Below are 22,060 nucleotides of genomic sequence, written 5' to 3' on the forward strand. Positions count from 1 at the left end.
GAAATTTTCCGAGACCCTTTGCGTTCTCATTTTTCTGGATCTGGGGCTAAGTGATTACCGTACTTGTTTTTAGTGTATTGAGCTGATGATTTTAATTATACTATAGTTGGGTTGATGTAATGTTTTGATTGCCTCTTATTCCATTTTCTTGCAATGTTGTGGCGACCAAAATAACAATTATGGCATTTTGATTTTTTTCTAATTGTATCCTTCACCAATCAGTTTAAATTATTTTATTTCTGAATGTATTAATACCAAATATGTGTGTTTTAGTTTTTTTTAAAATGTTTTATTTCCAATTGGGCAAAAGGGGGTGATTTGACCTTTTGTGGGTTTTTTTTTAATTTTTTAAATATTTTTTAAAACTTTTTTTTTACACTTTTTATTGTTTTTAGTAACCCACTTATGGGACTTAAAGCTCATGTAGTCTGATCGCTTCTGCTGTACACAGTGATACTTCAATAATGCTCTGTACTGTACAAATCCTGATCTCCTGTGAACATCAGCGCTAAGCCGGATTTTACAGGAACTACATCATGACAGTAACAGGAGTCATCAGCTAACCCTGGCTATCATGACAACCCATCGGCACCCCGTGATCATGCCATGGGGCCGCTGATGAGAGGCGGGGAACAATGCGCTCCCCACTGATGCATATTAAATCTTGCTGTCAGAGATTGACAACGGGATTTAACTAGTTTACAGGCATGGATAAATCTCCGATCTTCCCACGTCTGTTAGCTGTACATGTCAGTTGATCAGATTAACTGACATGTGCAAAGAAATATGTTGGCTCGCCATGCGAGTCTGAATTAGACTATGTGCACACATGGCTTTTTTTAAATGCTGCGTTTTTGTGCATTTTTTGCCGCTAAAAATGCACAAAACGCACCCGTGGCAAAAACACAGCAGTAAAAACGCATGCGTTTTTGGCTGTGTTTTGCTGTATTTTTGATCACAGCGTTTTGCTGTGTTTTCCCAGTGCATTGCATGGGTGGAAAAACGCAGTAAAACGCAGAAAAGAATCGACATGACCATTTTTTTTTTCAGCTCTAAAACTCAGCTAAAAAAAAAAGCTGTGTGCGGACAGCAAAAATGAAAAGTCATAGACTTTGCTGGGGAAGCAAAGTCTTGCACTTTGGAGCCCAAAAACGCACAGAAACGCGCCCGAAAAATGTGCAAAAACACCGCGAAAAACGCACTGTGCGCACATAGCCTTAAAGGGAAAAACACAATATATGATATACCAATACATCATAGGTCGTGAAGGGGTTAAAGTGAGGACCAGGGTTCTAGTTTGTGAGTTCTATATTGACTCTAAGGCGGGCTTTGCACACTACGACATCGCAGGCCGATGCTGCGATGCCGAGTGCGATAGTCCCCGCCACCGTCGCAGAAGCGATATGTGGTGATAGCTGGCGTAGTGAAAGTTATCGCTACCCCAGCTTCACACACACACTCACCTGCCGTGCGACGTCCCTGTGGCCGGCGACCCGCCTCCTTGTTAAGGGGGCGGGTCGTGCGGCATCACTGTGACGTCACACGGCAGGTGGCCAATCGGAGCGGAGGGGCGGAGATGAGCAGGATGTAAACATCCTGCCCACCTCCTTCCTTCCGCATATCCTACGGAAGCCGCAGTGACGCCGGTAGGAGATGTTCCTCGCTCCTGCGGCTTCACACACAGCGATGTGTGCTGCCGCAGGAGGCGAGGAACAACATCGGACCATCGCGTCGGCGTAATTATGAATTACGCCGACGCTGTACCGATGATACGATTACGACGCTTTTGCGCTCGTTAATCGTATCATCCAGGCTTTACACACTGCGATGTCGCATGCGATGCCGGATGTGCGTCACTTTCAATTTGACCCCACCGACATCGCACCTGCGATGTCGCAGTGTGCAAAGTGCCCCTAAGGGTTACTTTGCACATTGTGACATCGGTAGCCGATGCTTGCGATGCCGAGCGCGATAGAACCCGCCCCCGTCGCACATGCGGAGGGGTGGAGATGAGCGGGACTTAAACATCTCGCCTACCTCCTTTCTTCCGCATAACCGGTGGAGGCAGGTAAGGAGATGTTCCTCGCTCCTGCGGCTTCACACACAGCGATGTGTGCTGCTGCAGGAAGGAGGAACAACATCGTATCTCCTATTGGTGCGACATTATGAAAATGACCGATGCTACACAGATCACCGATTTTCGCCGCTTTTGTGATCGTTTAATGGCGTATCTAGGCTTTACACGTTGCGATGTCGTTACTGGCGCCGGATGTTCGTCACTTTCAATTTTACCCCGACGATATCGCAGTAGCGATGTCGCAGCGTGCAAAGTACCCCTTATGGTTCAGTCACATCTGCGTGTAAAATATATCTTTGTTGTTGCTCCTGAAGTGTCTTGAAGTGGTATACAAGTGTCATTACATATGTCATGTGAGTGCTATGCGAGTGCCTTTTTCCCCATCACCTGGTCTTCGGGTGATATTCGTGTTTCGTCCGTGTGTCATTTGTTTGATGTCCATGTGATGCCTGTGTCATCCGTGTGACATGCATTTTTAACATGGAGTTTTACATATTGTCAAAAGCTAGATAGATGAATGGATAGATAGATAGATAAATGTGCAACACATATATAATATCCCACCCCTCTGCATATTGTAAGTTTGCACCCTTTGGTGCCTTTAATGTGGCACTAAAGGGGGTTTAGTCTTGTTCTTAACCCCAAATTCAATAATTAAAAAAAAAAATAACTGTGGAGTCCCCCTTATTTCTGTTAGATAAGGTGAAGCAGACAGCCGCAGCCTGCAGACGACAGCTTTACCTTGGCTGGTAATCCAAACCAGAGGTCACCCCACCCTGTTGATTTAAATTATTTATGTAAAATTAAACAAATAATTTAAAACAAAAAATAAGGAGTCCTCCCGAATTGGATCACCAGCAAAGGTAAAACAGACACCTGGGGTCTGATATTCTCAGGCTGGGGAGGACTATGGTTATTGAACCCTTATCAGCCTAAAATTAGCAGGCTGCAGCCACCCCAGATGTCACACATCCATTAGATGTGCCAATCCTGGCTCTTCACCTTGGCTTTTCCCATTGCCTTGGTGCAGGGGCAGTTGGGGTACTATATGGGGTTGATGCCTGGTGTCCGCTTTACCTTTGCTGCTGATCCAATTTGGGGGGAACCTATGTTTTTTGTTTCAAATTATTTATTTAATTTTATATAAATAATTTAAAGCTATAGCTGTCAGCTTTATGTTACCTGGCTAACAAAAACAAAGGAATAAGGATAAGGAAGGCCCCCGATGTCATTTTTTTGGGGGGGAAATTATGGATTTTTTTTTGCCTAAATACAAGGTTAAACACCCTTTAGTGCCACACAAAAGGCACTAAATGTTGCAAGCTTACAATCTGGAAGGGGTGGGACATTATATATGTGTTTCCCATCTTTCTCTCTATCTATCTTGATGTCTATCTACCTACTTAGCTAGCTTTTGACGGTGTGTAAAACTACATGTTAAAAACACATGTACATGTGCTGTCCATGGGCTGTCTGTGTATGATCCATGTACCGAGGGTTTTTCTCTCACCCTTTGACTTGTATTGCCGAGGTACACAGCCCCTTGCAGCATGCTGCGATTTGCCCCGCAATCAGAAGTTTGCAGAGGAAAAACTAGCAGATATGCTCTGTTCTATTGTTTAACATTGGTGTGAGTGCAGTGTGATTTTTTTCTCGCATTGTACTAGCACATTTTATACACACATGTGACTGAACCCTTAGGGTGAATCCCCACTCAGCTGTCGTATGGCTGCAATGTGGCTAAAAAATGCAACTGTATGTGGTTATAGTACAAAATGTTTAGTACAAAATGAATGGCTATTTTTAACAAAAGCAGATGTAACTATAACATTAATTATTTTCCAATGGCAGGTATAAATCCTAACATCATATTGAAGAGTTGCTACTTACGCAAAGGCATATGCATTGACAGTTGTAGCTTATTGTGATAACCTCAATTATTGGATTTTTTAATATACTTGCATTGTACAATTCTAGTTAAGCTATGAATAGTATTTTAAAGTGCTATTAAAATAAATTAAGAAAAAATGTTTAAAGGTTTAAGCCATTGTAAACATTGCATTGTTCTAGAAAAATGTTCATTTGGCTTAGCTTTATGGCTGTAATGTTAATATTTACAGGTGAAGGAGAACAAAAGAGAACATGGCAATTGTTAATATTATATGAGCTTAAAGGCTCAGGCATGTTTAAAAAGGATTTTTAATATCTATACTGAAGCTTAGAATGGAAAATGATAATGTTAAAATGATAATCTGGTATGTCATTGTTAAAAGTCATTATTTATTTTTAAATCATTATTATTATTTATTATTATAGCGCCATTTATTCCATGGCGCTTTACATGTGAAAAGGGTATACAAAATAGGGACAGGTACAATAATCGTAAACAATTCAAGGCACAGACAGGTGCAGGAGGATAGAGGTCCCTGCCCACGAGGGCTCACAGTCTACAAGGGATAGGTGAGGATACAGTACGTTAGGGTAGAGGTGGTCGTGCGGCACTATATCAGACTGAGGATTACTGCAGATTGTAGGCTTGTCAGAAGAGGTGGGTTTTCACTGAAGATTGGTTTTTAGGTTCCGTTTGAAGCTTTCCAAGGTAGAGTCATGCCAAATAGCTATTTGTCATTGTAGCTTTGGTGTACATTTGAGAAAAAGGTTGATTTTTGTTAAGGCCCAGTAAGGATATATTCACATGTGGAATATTTTTTGCAGAATTTCTTGAGACAGTTCCTTTCTTATAAATGGATTTGGTCAAAATCCCTGTATATCCAGCTGAAAAACACATGCCTTGTGTAAAAATACAGGCATTGAACATTTTTTGAACATTGAACAGGCTTCATCATACTCGATTGCATCCTTAAAGGCAACCTGTCTCCAGATTTCCCCATATGCCAGCATCTTTCAGCCCTCTCTTACAGCATTCTACAAGGCTGTTTATATGTCACAAGGTCACTCAGTATAACATAAAAAAGTCCTTTTATTATACTCACCAATGGGTGTCACTGGCCTTGATCCTCCCTTCTGGGGATCGCAGTCCATTTGCTTGCGTCCTGTGGATGACGCATCCTATTTCAACAGCTACACACAATGTAGTCTATCGTGCTTCTGTGCAGGCGTACTTCTCTCCGCCCTGCCAAGGGTAGAGCTAAGCACCATAATGCACATGCACTGGGAAAGACCAAAGAGCACTAGCGCATGCGCACTACAGAGAGAAGTACACCTGTGAAGGAGCATGATGGAGGACACTGTGTTTATGGTGTAGGACTCCTCATCAACATTAATCAAGATGAGAGGAAGATCCGGAGTATAATAAAAGCTCTTTTTTGCGTTATGCAGAGCAGCTTTTTGTCATATATACAGTACAGAATTCTACTATGATGTAGCAAAGGGCTAAAGATGCTGATCCTACTTCATGTGGGGAAAACCTGGTGACAGATTCCCTTCACAACAGGAGTGAAATGTTTCCCCTCTTTGGCAAACCTAGTTATATCTTGATGGGAGAAACAATTTATTTTCAGTTACAGTAATCCTTTTAGACTGTATATACAGTTGAACAGCAGGTACATTGATGACCTATTGATCCTATTGGTTGTCGATGTATTTGCTGTGTATGTAATTGATTGGATTAATAACAATTAATATAACTTAAAAATCATATTTTTATTACATAATACTAATATTACTGTTTTAGATTTAACATTAATTGGTGTTGATGGTGCTGCAATCAATACTAACAGTCATCAAAACTAAGTTGCAGGTAACACCATATTAAGTGCTAACAGTGCCCATCTCTGACATGTTATTAGGGGAAAGCCAGTAGGTGAATTAACGAGACTCAAATGTAATTGCAGTTGTAAAGATGACTAGGATTAAGAAGATGCCAAGCTGTTTTCACAACTCAAACAATGTGGGTATCAAGCCAGGGCATACATAGCAATCATGGGGTCCCATAGCGGAAGCCCTCACTGGGCCCCCTTCCCATAATAAAAAAATAATAACATTCGTCAGGATCACAGAAGAGCACACCTGACTAGTTTGGAGCCCTTACAAAATAATTTTGCTCCTTTTCAAGCACCTTATTGTCCGCACACATTAAGATACCCCTTTCATTGCCCCATAAAATATGATACCAACAATGTTCCCCCAAACACAGTTTGATATCTCCACAGTAAATTTCTCCACTGTATCCTCTAGAAGCACACAGTATGATAACAATGCCTTACACTCCCCCACAAAGTATTATACCCTCGTTGTGACCTCAGTATAATGGCCCCCAAAAAAGCCCTCAAAACAGTATAATGGCCCCCAACAAAGCCCTCCAAACAGTATAATGGCCACCAACATAGCCCTCCAAACAGTATAATGGCCCCCAACATAGTCCTCCAAACAGTATAATGGCCCCAACATAGCCCTCCAAACAGTTTAATGGCCCCAACATAGCCCTCCAAACAGTATAATGGCCCCAACATAGCCCTCCAAACAGTATAATGGCCCCTAACATAGCCCTCTAAATAGTATAATAGCCCCCAACATAACCCTCCAAATAGTATAATCTAATATAGTTTAAATCATGACCTACACTTGTCTTGAGCTCCCTGTACTCATGCAACCCATTCTGTAACTTATTTAGGTTAAATTTGACATTTATTTATTTTAACACCTGCCATTTTACTTAGGCCTCATTGGGATGTCCAGGAGTCACACCGAAAGAACATGTACACAATATAGTCTATGGGCTGTTCACACGTCTACGTGTAAGAAAGATATAGAAATTTACTGTAAATATTCCAAACAACATGAATCAAGTTTAAGCTATGTGAAGTTTTTATGTACTGTACAGAAAACATTTCTTTTTAAGCCTAGAAATATGTCTCCAACATATTTTTTCAATATGTTTCGATTAATTATTTTGAAATACTGTATAATGCCTTTTTCACATGTCAGTGATTCTGGTACGTATGTGCTAGTTTTTATACTACCAGAATCACGGACATACGCAGACCCATTAAAATCAATGGGTCTGTGCACACATTAGTGATTCTTCACTGACCGTGTCTCTGTGCGGCGTACACGCGTGTCTGTGATTTCCGCATGGAGACATGTCTGTTTTTCTGTTTTTTTGTTTTTTTTCTGGCATCAATGATGTCCCGCGGATGACACAATGGTGTGATCCGCGTAACACGTACCAGAAAAACATGTAGATTGAAAATAAAATGATTTTTATACTCACCTTCTCCAGTGATGCTGTCTCCGGTCTCTGCTGCCTCTGCTTCCTGCCTGGCTAATCACTGTCATGAATATTCATTTATGCATGGCACCATGACCCGGAAGTGACACAACGGCGGCCAGAAGCAGCATTCGGGAGAGTTCAGCACCACGGACAGCAGGAGTGGGAGAGATGAGTTTATCTCCATGTGCAATCTCAGATCGCGGATTGCACATGAACAGCCCACGTGTGCCGTGAATCACGGCACACGGAGGGACATATGCATTTTTATCCATCAGTGAAAAATGTCTGTGTTTTTCACTGATGTGTGAAACAGGCCTAAGAAGTAGAAGCTTGAACCAGCGATTGCAGCTTTTTTCTAAACGTTCCACAACCAATTTATTGTTGGGAAAGCTACAAAAAACATCAACATAACCACCATAAGTGTTGTTTTTAAATAGAACTGTAATAATGTAATAACTATAAGAAATATATTGTTATAAAGTATTGCATCATGCTAACTTTCCTTTTCCATCTTATATTTCTCCTTTAGGCATCAATATTTAGTCCATAGATGGCATGGGTAACTTACAAGCTTTCAACTATTCTGATACTACTGCTTCGATATTGTGTTTCATCAGAAGATGGTGAAATAAGATCAAGTAAGCAAAATCGTTTTGTGAGAAAATATTAAAATAACGCTAAAAAAGTAATTGCTTCATTGTTTCGAGAGATTAGTTTAGTGGCTTCATTATGATATAAATATATGTATGCTGTTTTTATTTTGTGCTAAAACGTTAATGCTTCAAAGCATGGTGTAGAGATGTTGTTTCCTATTGAAGAACATGAAGTTGCATTCAGTAGGCCAGAAGAATGTGGACAAAAGGCATTAGAAGAATATGGCTAAAGACTGTAAAAGAATACATCCAAAAGGCTTTAAAAAATGAGAGCTAGAATTAGATTATATTAGTGAAGAGCAGCTAATTGCCTTGCACCTGTAATCTTAATCTCCCTAAATAAATTTGTAAACATTGAATGCTGGAAAGAGGAGTCAACATTAAAAAGAAATCAGCCATTTATGTCACACAGAGTTTTGCACAAACTTCGCCGAATGTCATGGCAGCATATGGTTCTGCTCACATTGCAGATTCTGACACTCCACCCGATGGTTTCTCCTTTTGTCTCTGATCAACACAGGCAGACTAGTGCGTCGACCTGCTGTGCTGTCAGTCATAGCCAGGCTAGCAAGAGTTAATCTCTGCTAGTCTGCTTCTTAGGCTCCTTTGATCACATGTTGTGAGGAAACCAATCACATCAGCTCCTCTCATATTTAAGCTGGATGAAATCTCTTACCTATGCCAGCTATAGGTTATACTGTATTGGTCTGTGTGTTTTGGTGTCCAAGAATATCTGAAAAGTGTTACGCCAGGTGTACCAGTAGATGTCTGTAGTAGTAGTCTGTGCATGCATGAGGGGCACCGATGAATGTGGGTGTCATGGGACCTGCGGTCAACACTTATGTGGGTGAACATGTCATAGAAATGTAGAACCTGTGCATGAGGATGCACTTGTGGAGGTGTGTCATCGAGGGCACAGCCAACACTGCAAATGAGGATAATGGGGGGGTGTTGTTACCATGCATGTGTAGGCACTTGGCTGGAAGCATGTCAACAGGAGCGGGATTAATAAGCGCTGTAGAGGAAAGAGCAGAAGGCATGGAAGTATGAATGTGGAGTGTTACATTTGTCTTAATGACTATCTGTTACTGTTGACAGCTCAGATATTCATGAAGGCTCTTTAATTGGTTGACTGTGATCATATATGTACAAGAGACCAATGAATATTAAGGTGTTATGGGGAGATTGAAGGTGGATACTTGTAAGCCTCTGTGCTGCCAATTAGATTTTGGCCCTGATTCATCAAAGTGTTTTCACCAGAAAACCGGCATAAAACATTTAAATAAGTTGACAATCTTTTGGGCAACCCAAGATTCACAAAAATATTATGTTTTCTCAATAGTTTTGCCCAGCTCCACCAAAACACTGTGATGTGACGAGTTATGGTGTACATTACACTAGAGATCTTACTCCAGTCACTGACTGGGATATAATTTGTGGAGAGACGCACAGTACTTTTCAGACACTCTTGATTAATTAAGAGGCATGTGCATCTTAATGAATCATATGCCTCTAAATCCAACACACTCCCTCATCAAGACATGTTGTTCATGCCGGTCTTGATTAATCAGGGCCTAGTCCATCACTGGTCTTTTGGCCACAGAAACATGATAAGTAGAGATGAGCGGACCCATGGAAGTTTGGTTTGACGAGTTCAGCTGTACTTTAGATAAACTTCGGTGTGGAACCTGGACTTGACCTGAATCCCAATGGAAGTCACTAATTGGGCAGTTTGGGTCTCCGCCCACATGCTTCCAGCCATAACAAAATGCTTCTGGGGGAGGGTAGGCAGGTTTTTCCTTTATTTTTCGGTGCTCACTACATATGTTCATGGTGTTGTTACCCCCAGTGAAAGCCTTTCAAGCACTGCAAATGGATTGCTTTGTAAGGTCTGTGTTTGGTCACATCTGTCTATTAATAGTTTTTTTCTTTTCTTCCATTCACCATTTGTATTTGGAATTAAATAATAATCCTACTCCTTCATTCTGATGATTGGTGGAGTCTCTGGCAGTAGAGCCTTCATTGATAAGAGAGTAATACAGACTAAAGGTGGCTTTACACGCTACGACATCGCTAAAGCGATCTCGTTGGGGTCACGGAATTTGTGACGCACATCCGGCCGCTTTAGCGATGTCGTTGCGTGTGACACCTATAAGCGATTTTGAATCGTTGCAAAAATGTTCAAAATCGCTAATCGGTGACATCCCCCCTATTCCCAATTATCGTTGCTGCTGCAGTAACGATGTTGTTCCTCGTTTCTGCAGCAACACACATCGCTCCGTGTGACACCGCAGGAATGAGGAAGCTCACCTTATCTGCATCCCGCCAGCAATGAGGAAGGAAGGAGGTGGGCGGGATGTTACGTTCCGCTCATCTCCGCCCCTCCGCTTTGATTGGGCAGCCGTTTAGTGACATCACTGTGATGCCGAACGAACCGCCCCCTTAGAAAGGAGGCGGTTCGCCGGTCACAGCGACGTCGCAAAGCAAGTATGTGTCTGTGACGCTGCCGTAGCGATAATGTTCGCTACGGCAACGATCACCACATATCGGCCATACGATGGGGGTGGGTGCTATCACGCTCGACATCGCTAGCATCAGCTAGCGATGTCACAGCGTGTAAAGCAGTCTTTACTGTAACTTTCTGGGAGGCACTCCTCCAAATGGTTTTTACGAGACTGTGCTTTTATGCTCAAAGGCTTGCTAAAAAAATACAATTTTCTTTATATATTTTACTATATTATATAGCGCCAATAATTCCACAGCACTTTACAGACATTATCATCACTGACCCCATTGGGGCTCACAAGTCAAATTCCTTTTGGAGTTTTGGAGGAAACAGGAGTACCGGAAGGAAACCCACAAAAACATGAAACCATACAGACTCCATGCAGATGTTGATCTTGAGTACCCAGGACCACAGTGCTACAAGGCTTACACGTTAACCACTGAGCTACCATGCTGCCCTTCCTGTGGTTCTCTGCACCACAATAAATTTCATGTTATTTTGTGGACACATTTTCAGTTGAAAAATGCACTGGGCCCGGTCACACTTGCACACACTGAAACAGCAATTATTAAGCTCCTGGTCATGATTACAGCACATATGAAATATGACCTCTGCAGCAAATCACTGGACTTACAGGTGACGACAATGTAGTCGATGTAAGATCACCGAGACCAATAAATGGCTGCAGCAGTCACTCACGCTATATTTATGTCAACTGACACCAAAGGCAATTGCAGAGTGGGAGCAGTGGTGCAAATGAGAGTGGGTGATGCTAATTTTATTATTTTTATTTAGAGCAAGTCTATGGGATAAAAAGGTGAAAGGGAATTGGACAGCAGGTTTTTCTATGTATTGTGGTGCCGCAGTTATTATAGAATCACAATTTTCTCTTTTTCAGATCTAGCAGAGCTCAGAATGTTGAGCCCAGTGTTATCCCACCCACAATATTGATTAGCTGCCTTTTAGCTTTCTGGGTGCAATGTATATTGACAAAGAGCTGCTAATCAGGAGTGGGGGTGTGGTTGGACTAGGAGACATGTGACAGATTGCCCGGTAGTGATAATCTCCTGCTGATAAATCATGGATTGTATTGAAGCAGCAAAACACATAAGTGACTTATTGCTATAATCATGCTCTATTCATCTACACCATGCTGCTCTCAGATTACACACCTTAAACCTGGTGACAGATTCCCTATAAAAGGCTTGCTCCATTGACTCGGGCATTTCGTATCACATCTGCTAATAGTAGCTGGTGAGAAATTATAATTTTATTATGTTGATCAGAATGATGCTGATTTTTTAATCAGAGTAATGTTGGTTTGATTATTTTTACCTAGAGAAAGCTTATGTTGATTAAAAAAGGTAAAGGTGTAGTCCTGCTCCACTTCCTTCCAAATATAATGGCTTATGTCAGATCTTCTAATACCAGCCAAGACACAAGCATGTTCAGCAGGTGTTGTGCACATGTTCCATTCATTATAAGCATCGTCAGTAGAAAGCAATGTCATGCTATTAATGCTGAAGTGAGTAAAACAGGACTAACCCATTAATCCTGGAGAAAAGCTAAATTTAGAGCAGTGCATTTAAAGGGAATCTGTCACCAGGTTCTTTCTTCCCCTCCTGAGAGCAGCATAATGTAGAGACAAAGACCTGGATTCCAGTGATGTGTCACTTTCTGGGCTACATTCTGTCATTTTGATGAAAGCAATATTTTCTCTGCTGCAAATCTAGCAGTTATTTCAATGGGGAGTTACAGTGCCTACAAGTAGTATTCAACCCCCTGCAGATTTAGCAGGTTTACACATTCGGAATTAACTTGCCATTGTGACATTTGGACTGTAGATCAGCCTGGAAGTGTGAAATGCACTGCAGCAAAAAAGAATGTTATTTCTTTTTTTATTTTTTTTTTTTAAATTGTGAAAAGTTTATTCAGAGTGTCATTTATTATTCAACCCCTCAAACCACAAGAATTCTGTTTGGTTCCCCTAAAGTATTAAGAAGTATTTCAGGCACAAAGAACAATGAGCTTCACATGTTTGGATTAATTATCTCTTTTTCCATCCTTTTCTGACTAATTAAGACCCTCCCCAAACTTGTGAACAGCACTCATACTTGGTCAACATGGGAAAGACAAAGGAGCATTCCAAGGCCATCAGAGACAAGATCATGGAGGGTCACAAGGCTGGCAAGGGGTACAAAACCCTTTCCAAGGAGTTGGGCCTACCTGTCACCACTGTTGGGAGCATCATCCGGAAGTGGAAGGCTTATGGAACTACTGTTAGCCTTCCACGGCCTGGACAGCCTTTGAAAGTTTCCACCCGTGCCGAGGCCAGGCTTGTCCGAAGAGTCAAGGCTAACCCAAGGACAACAAGGAAGGAGCTCCGGGAAGATCTCATGGCAGTGGGGACATTGGTTTCAGTCAATACCATAAGTAACGTACTCCACCGCAATGGTCTCCGTTCCAGACGAGCCCGTAAGGTACCTTTACTTTCAAAGCGTCATGTCAAGGCTCGTCTACAGTTTGCTCATGATCACTTGGAGGACTCTGAGACAGACTGGTTCAAGGTTCTCTGGTCTGATGAGACCAAGATCGAGATCTTTGGTGCCAACCACACACGTGAAGTTTGGAGACTGGATGGCACTGCATACCACCCCAAGAATACCCTCCCTACAGTCAAGCATGGTGGTGGCAGCATCATGCTGTGGGGCTGTTTCTCAGCCAAGGGACCTGGCCATCTGGTCCGCATCCATGGGAAGATGGATAGCACGGCCTACCTGGAGATTTTGGCCAAGAACCTCCGCTCCTCCATCAAGGATCTTAAGATGGGTCGTCATTTCATCTTCCAACAAGACAACGACCCAAAGCACACAGCCAAGAAAACCAAGGCCTGGTTCAAGAGGGAAAAAAATCAAGGTGTTGCAGTGGCCTAGTCAGTCTCCTGACCTTAACCCAATTGAAAACTTGTGGAAGGAGCTCAAGATTAAAGTCCACATGAGACACCCAAAGAACCTAGATAACTTGGAGAAGATCTGCATGGAGGAGTGGGCCAAGATAACTCGAGAGACCTGTGATGGCCTGATCAGGTCTTATAAAAGACGATTATTAGCTGTAATTGCAAACAAGAGTTATTCCACAAAATATTAAACCTAGGGGTTGAATAATAATTGACCCACACTTTTATGTTGAAAATGTATTAAAATTTAACTGAGCAACATAATTTGTTGGTTTGTAAGATTTATGCATCTGTTAATAAATCCTGCTCTTGTTTGAAGTTTGCAGGCTCTAACTTATTTGCATCTTATCAAATCTGCTAAATCTGCAGGGGGTTGAATACTACTTGTAGGCACTGTATATAATATAACCCCACCCACACCACTGATTGGTAGCTTTCTGCCCATATAGAGTATACACAGGAAACTGCCAAACAGAGGTGAGAGCGGAGTTATATAGAGCTCATGAATATGCTTGACTACCTGACAGCATGCCGAGTAGTCATGTAATGATAATATCCTGCTGATTAAATAGTGATTTTATCAAAACTACACTAAGCAGCTCAGTAAGTGACACATCCCTGGAATCAGAATCTCTGTCTGGGATGAGGTGCTAAAGACCTGGTGACAGATTCCCTTTAAATGTCTTTGGATCAAAGAAAACAAAAAGGATAAAAATTATCCTACCTTGGCTTTTTAGTTACAAAGATTTTTTGTACACCTTTTGTAGTATTAAACAACCTCTGGAAGGGGGAGACTGTTCCATCATTAAAAAAATTGCTGGACATTTTTAATTTAATTTTTGTGATGATAGTTTTCCATATTACTGTTAGGGATGGTCTAGTATAAAAATGAAAGATATGTGTATGAACGTTACTAAAATGTGTTGGTGTGCCCTATGATTGCTGGGTTCACCTTACCTTCTGCCTTCTACATCATTGACACTAGGCTTGATTAGGTGCTTAGGCTATGTGCACACAATGCGTTTTTCGCAGCGTTTTTCGGGTGCGTTTTTGACCTCAAAACTGCATGACTTTGCTTCCCCAGCAAAGTCTATGAGTTTTCATTTTTGCTGTCTGCACACAACTGTTTTTTAAGCTGCGTTTTTGAGCTTGAAAAAAAAAATGGACATGTCAGTTCTTTCCTACGTTTTTCTGCGTTTTCCGCCCATGCAATGCATTGGAAAAACGCAGCAAAACGCAGAGATCAAAAACGCAGCAAAACACAGCCAAAAACGCGTCAAATCGCGGTAAAAACGCATGCGTTTTTGATGCGTTTTTTCGACGCAGGTGCGTTTTTGTGCGTTTTTAGCAACCAAAAACGCAGCGTCAAAAAAACGCAGCGTACGCACATAGCCTTAGGTGTTATTGGGTGACGAATTGTTCTTATCTTGAGGATGTATTGACACAGTGTATTTTGTTATGAGGATTTTGGAGCAGACCTTTATTTTCTTCCTGTCACTTAGAGCAATGTAACCATTGAAATATCTTGTTTAGTGGCCAAAATTTCTTACACCTTAATATATAAATCTTGAAAATCAATCCCAAATGGAGATGATCTAAGTGAGCTCCAGAGTCACAAGTTGCTGCAATAAGCCATTAATCCTTGTGTGATTCAGATCAAATTATCACCCTTCCTAGAATTTTTGATGGTGTAATCCTTTTGTGATTCATTGCTATATGCCACTAAAGCTCACAAACGATCATAAAACATTAAGCATGTTCTCAGGCGATTTCCCTCTAAAAAATTGTTGGAGACTTTCATGTCTTATGCCAATTGTAATGAATTTATCTAACTGAACTAATCATAAAAATAGCACAAAGTTTTCGGAGGAACTCTGCAAGGAGATTGTTCTATAATAGTTGATGAACTAATCACTAGAGATGTTTGAATCAATTCACTGCAAATTGAATTAAAGTCAAATGTTATCAAATTTGCTGGTCTCGGTGAATCCGAACAATAAACAATTTGACTAGCCTGGATCACCGAAAAAATGCTCACCGTCGCGTTACACATTGCAGAATGATTGCATCAGTCACAGAAGGCTGATTTGACCTCTGGAGCAACTGCATGTGCTTTCCCATAATGCTTTGCAGCTATTGTGATGCCCTGGCAAAACCAGGTAGTCACACAGGTTAGGCCCACACAACACCGCTCTCACACAGGGTTAAAGCAGCCGACCTAAAACCCTAGTCACCCCCTCAGGGAAGGACAGACACACCAGTGGGTGGGACCAGGCGGAAAGGAAACGCCCACCTAGGGGTCTGGAGAGCCCGGGGCGGGAAAATAGGAGATGAGTTTTGAAGATCAAGTTGAGAGGAGTGAGGAGTAGTGATGAGCGAGTACTAAAAAGCTCGGGTGCTCGAGGCTCGGGCCGAGCATCCCAAGATACTCGTGTACTCGGCCCGAGCACCGAGCCCAATGTTATCCTATGGGAGACCCGAGTATTTTTGTGAAATGACCCCCCGGCAGCATGTAGAAACCCTAAAAATGTCACAAAAGTCTCAGAAGAGTGCTCAAATGACATGGCAACAGCATGGGGAAGACCCCTTGAAGCATTTATCACTCAAAAGTCACAGCTGTGAACAATTTTGTCCGAGTTTTACGCCATTTTTACGGACTCACCAGAAAACCTTCCAAAATGACACCAAAATGAATTTTCATGGCGGAAATGTTAAGGGCACATACCCAATAGTGAGATAGAGCTGGTGTAGGTTACTTTTTGAGATTAATACATGAAAGATTTTACGTAAAACATTGTGTGGCACTCCGATGTCCAAAACTCACGTTTTGTGCTTTTTACTAACGATGTCGGTCATTTTTTTTTTCATTCTATCTCCCGTCGGTCGGTCTCGCTCTGTCTGTCTCTCTCTGTCTTGTCTGTCCCCCTCTCACAGTCTGTCGGTCAGTCTCCCCCCTCTCTCTTACTTACCGTTCCCCGATCACCGGCGCGGCGCTGCACTGCTGTTCACTAAACTCCGGCGGCTTTTCCTCTTTTGAAAAAGCCGGCCGCTCATTAAACCATCTCGTATTCTCTGCTTTCCTGCTTTTCGGCGCCTATGATTGGTTGCAGTGAGACACGCCCCCACACTGAGTGACAGCTGTCTCACTGCACCCAATCACAGCAGCCGGTGTGTGTGTATACTGTGCAGTGAAATAAATAATTAAATAATTAAAAAAACCGGCGTGCGGTCCCCCCAATTTTAATACCAGCCAGATAAAGCCATACGGCTGAAGGCTGGTATTCTCAGGATGGGGAGCTCCACGTTATGGGGAGCCCCCCACCCTAACAATATCAGTCAGCAGCCGCCCAGAATTACCGCATACATTATATGCGACAGTTCTGGGACTGTACCCGGCTCTTCCCGATTTACCCTAGTGCGTTGGCAAATCGGGGTAATAAGGAGTTAATGGCAGCCCATAGCTGCCACTAAATCCTAGATTAATCATGTCAGGCGTCTCCCCGAGATTCCTTCCATGATTAATCTGTAAATTACAGTTAAAAAACACACACACCCGAAAAAATCATTTATTAGAAATAAAAAACACTAACAAAGTCCCTCATTACCAATTTATTAACCCTGACAAACCCTCCATGTCCGGCGTAATCCACGGACCTCCAGCGTCGCGTCCAGCTCTGCTGCATGCAGGTGACAGGAGCAGCAGAATACACCGCCGCTCCGGTCACCTCCATGCAGCTAATGAGGTGAGTATAGCGATCAGCTGAGCTGTCACTGAGGTTACCTGGATCCAGCGGTGGCCGCGGGTAACCTCAGTGACAGCTCAGCTGATCGCGCTACTCACCGCCGCTCCGGTCAGCTCCATACACCAACTGAGGTGAGTATAGCGATCAGCTGCTGTCACTGAGGTTAATCGCGGCCACCGCTGGATCCAGCGGTGGCCGGGAGTTACCTGACTGACAGCAGCTGATCGCGCTATTCCCTTCATTAGCTGCATGGAGGTGACCGGAGCGGTGGTGTCTTCTGCAGCTCCTGTCACTTCCATGCAGCAGAGCTGGACGCGACGCTGGAGGTCCGTGGATTACGCCGGACATGGAGGGTTTGTCGGGGTTAATAAATTGGTAATGAGGGACTTTGTTAGTGTTTTTTATTTCTAATAAATTATTTTTTCGGGTGTGTGTGTTTTTTAACTGTAATTTACAGATTAATCATGGAAGGTATCTCATAGACGCCTGACATGATTAATCTAGGATTTAGTGGCAGCTATGGGCTGCCATTAACTCCTTATTACCCCGATTTGCCAACGCACTAGGGTAAATCGGGAAGAGCTGGATACAGTCCCAGAACTGTCACATATAATGTATGCGGTAATTCTGGGCAGCTGCTGACTGATATTGTTAGGGTGGGGGGCTCCCCATAACGTGGAGCTCCCCATCCTGAGAATACCAGCCTTCAGCTGTATGGCTTTATCTGGCTGGTATTAAAATTGGGGGGACCGCACGCCGGTTTTTTTAATTATTTATTTATTTATTTTACTGCACAGTATAGACCCGCCCACCGGCTGCTGTGATTGGGTGCAGTGAGACACCTGTCACTCAGCGTGGGGGTGTGTCTCACTGCAACCAATCATAGGCGCCTGTGGGCGTGGAAAGCAGGGAATATGAGATGGCTGTGTACAGAGCACAGCGCGCCCGCCGGTATAAAGGCTCGGTCACGCTGTGCAGGCCGGCCAATCACTGCAATTCCACAACTAACAGGGCTGTGGCATTGCAGTGGTCTGCCAGCCAATCCCTGCATGAGGGCTGGCTCTCAAAAGAGCGCCAACATGCAGGGATGAAGACCACGAGTACAGCACGAGTATTGCAAAATTACTCGGTACCCGCCGAGTAGCCCGAGTACAGTGATACTCGTGCGAGTACCGAGTAGTAACAAGCATACTCGCTCATCACTAGTGAGGAGGAGAAGTTGACAGGTGTGAAGTTTCGGAGCCCTGACACATTGGCTAGGTGGCAGACGATGGTCACCGCCAGCAGGAGACGGGAAGACGGCTTGGCAGATCAGAGCCGGTACTGACACCGGAGAACCGACCCGGAAACCATGCACACAAAGGGGGCACTCGGACCCTGAAGTCAGGACCGGCACTGACAGTCTAGCTAATTACCGATTGATGGCAGGATCCTAGGTCCTGTCCCAACCTTAAGGGTGCTTTACACGCTGCGACATCGCTAACGATATATCGTCGGGGTCACGGTGTTTGTGACGCACATCTGGTGTCGTAAGCGACATCGCAGCATGTAACACCTCTGAGTGACCTAAAACGATTGCAAAAGAGGTAAAAATCGTTGGTATTGGAGAGGTTGCTGAAACACCAAAAATCGTTGACAGGTGAGTAGCGAGGTTGTTCGTCATTCCTGTGGCAGCACACATCGCTATGTGTGACACCGCAGGAATGAGGAAACTCACCGTACCTGCGTCCTGCCGGCAATGAGGAAGGAAGAAGGTGGGCAGGATGTTTGGCCCGCTTATCTCCGCCCCTCCTCTGCTATTGGGCGGCCACTTAGTGACATCTCTATGACGCCGAACGAACCATCCCCTTAGAAAGGAGGCGGTTTGCCGGTCACAGCGACATCACTAGGTAGGTAAGTAGTGTGACGGGTGTAAGCGATGCTGTGCGCCACGGGCAGCGATGTCGCACAAACAACGGGGGCGGGTATGCTCGCTAGCGATATCGGTACTGATATCGCAGAGTGTATAGTACCCTTAAGTCCTGAAAAGTAGACAAATACCCACAGAGAGGGATAGGGCATCCACCAGGGTCCGGTAGATCCCACGGGTCAGCGTCTGACGGGCACGGCTCCCAACCAGAGGACCGGGAGCGGACTCCTGCGTTACACACCGGGAAGTCTACATAAGAAAACACAAGGTGCAGAGGAAAGGGGTAGTGACCATCAGCCCAGGTGTGGGACCAGATACACCCATCTGCGGCACCCGGCCACTATCACCTTGGTTTACCAAAAGACTTGTGTGATTAATTCAACAGTGAGTAACTTTCCTGGCCTGACCGGGTGCGCTGGCCCCTGCTGTTATCATCCCCTGCACAGAGACACTTGGCCCCGGGGCATCCATCCCTGCCCACGGAGGAGTTAGCATCCAGCTGCCAGCCCATTGCCTCTGGGAGCCCCACAACAGCAGCGGTGGTGCTACATCTCACCACACACCGTGGGTGGCATCACAGACAATTTTTAACAACCCCCATACAAATATTTCCCCCTTCTTTATTCGAAGTATCCGCGTGACCCCCGGGTCCCGTAGAGTCCCTCAAGTCATATCGCAGATCCGGATGCGAGCAGCACGGCCGCTGGCACAGGGGACGCACACTATCGCATGGTATTGTTTAGTGTAGATAATCAGGACTGACTATAGCTTGTTTCCAAATTTAGTCAGGGAATGTATAAGCCATTTTAGAGTTATTTTCTTATAGTGAGAGGACATCAGAGCTCACTGCTCACAATGTTGTTCTTTCTGCATTTGTGAGAGTAGCTGGTTGTAGCTTTGTGGCAGTGGCAGTGGCCCCCATTACCTTTTGGGTGATTTATACATGTTGGTATATCCACCCTTGATCCGTATTAACTTCTGACTTTTTCAATGACCTAATGAGCTCAAGATTTTGTTTTAAATGGCCTAATGAGTCCAGCACATGATCGGAAACGAGCCATGTTGGTACTGCATACTAGACATTAGGGGTATGATAGAGGCCTTTCATTAGGGTCATGTTCCAGTTTAGGGGCCCCACCACAAGAAGATGGTTACCTAGGATAGGACATAGGGCAATTGCAGTCTCTCTCTGTTAGGACATTATCACATATCAGATTTTCACAAACTTTGCCAACTGTCATGACGGCGTCAGGTTCTGATCAGATTACAGATTCTGGAGACATTATACTATAAAGAGGGCTACATGGCAGCTAAAATACAGTTTGGAGGGCTATATGAGGGCCATTATACTGTTTATAGGACTTTGTGAGGACCATTATAGTTTTTGCAGAGCTATGTAGGGGCCCATTATACTGATTGCATAGCTATGTGGAGGCAATATTACTGTTTGCAGTGCTATGTGGAGAGCTATTATACTGTTTTCAGGGCTATGTGAGGGACCATTATACTATTTATGTGGTGCCCCTGATGCTCAGTCACCACAGGGCATTGTATTTCATTTAAGGTGCAATGCTTGGACTCTGGTGATGAAGGAGTTAACCACTGGTGTTTGTTTCACTTGCACAAAACATCAAGCTATGAGTCACTGTCGCGGGCGGAGGAGGGGATGCCGCGCTCTCCCACTGCTCGGGTCCGGCTGCCGCTGCTGCTGCGGCCGCTGCTGCTCGGTGGCTCGAGCGATGGGCCGGATCCCGGGGACTCGAGCGGCGCTCCTCGCCCGTGAGTGAAAAGGGGATTGGTTTTGGGGATTTATTGTCCGTGACGCCACTCACGGTTGTGGTGATTGTGTGGACACCACCGCTGCTCTGTATGGGGATCCCGGGAGCAGTGACAGGGAGCAGCTTTGTTGTTATTTCTCCCCTCCGTGGGTAGGGGGTTGGTTGTCCCGGGGCCCGGTGATGGGGTAGGGATGGATTGCAGGCCAGGTGCGGGGCCTGGTGAGGTGCAGGGTCGCGGGGGCAGCACTGTGCCGCACGGTACGGTGGTACTCACTCAGCTTTTCCACGGTAGTTGACGGTGACGGTCTCTGTCCCTGCACCTAGTGTAATGTTGGTAGCGATGGGTTCCCACCGGTAACCCGCTCCCCGGCTTGGATATGGGCCGGAGGAGCCCCTCTTTGCCCGCAGGCGCTGGCCCTGAGAAACTGATGCCTTGGCGGTGGCGGTGTCTCTCTTCTACGGTTGGACTGTTGCCTTCAATCGGGACTTAGTTGTTGGGAGACCCGGAGGTCCCCTTCACTGACGGATTTGGCAAATTCACGCCGACTCCTAGCCTTGCCGGGATCTGAAAGGCCCCTGCCAATGGTGCTGGCTTCTCTTCGTATACCGGTCCGGTACCGCCGGGCCACCACCCGTTCACGGTCCTTTCGGCAACCTCCGATCAGCCTCTCCTGCAGACGGTCACCGCCGTCTGCTAACCTTGCTGTCTCAGTCCGGGGCACACACCCGGACCAACTTCAGGCTTTCTCAACTGTCACTTTCTCTTCCCACTTCAACTCCTCTCACTTGCTCCTCTACCACTCTATCTCTTTCTGCCTGGTTTTCCCGCCTCCAGGACTGTGAATTCCTCGGTGGACGGAGCCAACCGCCTGGCCCACCCCCTGGTTTGAACATCAGCCCCTAGAGGAAGGCAACAAGGGTTTTAGGTTTAGCTTTGGTGTACCTATCCGGGGTGTAGGGTGTGGTGGTGTCATGACCTGTGACCCCTGGCTTGCCCAGGGCATCACATCACCACTTACACAGGAAGCCAGATTGGACTGCAGGTGGGCATCATGGCAATGGGTGAGCAGGCTGAGTCATCCCAAGGGTGGGGGCAGTGAGTAAGTGAGCAAACACAAACAGTTTCTAGTCAGAACAGTCTGAAACAGCGAAGGAACAAACCCAGCTCACGTCTGGGGGACCGACCGGGATGCGTGCTTGAGAGC

At 44.6% G+C, this 22,060-nt stretch overlaps 1 protein-coding gene across 1 annotated transcript in view; it reads left to right on the forward strand.

The window, feature by feature from the left end:
- The first annotated feature begins 7,860 nt into the window (after window positions 1-7,860).
- COL21A1 (collagen type XXI alpha 1 chain) overlaps window positions 7,861-22,060 on the forward strand; it is a 415,279-nt gene continuing 401,079 nt past the window's right edge. The window contains exon 1 of the mRNA XM_075340296.1: window positions 7,861-7,948. Coding sequence (XP_075196411.1) covers window positions 7,861-7,948 — 88 coding nt within the window. The remainder of the gene's footprint in view (window positions 7,949-22,060) is intronic.

This window comes from Anomaloglossus baeobatrachus, chromosome 3, assembly GCF_048569485.1.
Source record: "Anomaloglossus baeobatrachus isolate aAnoBae1 chromosome 3, aAnoBae1.hap1, whole genome shotgun sequence".
Lineage (NCBI taxonomy): Eukaryota > Metazoa > Chordata > Amphibia > Anura > Aromobatidae > Anomaloglossus > Anomaloglossus baeobatrachus.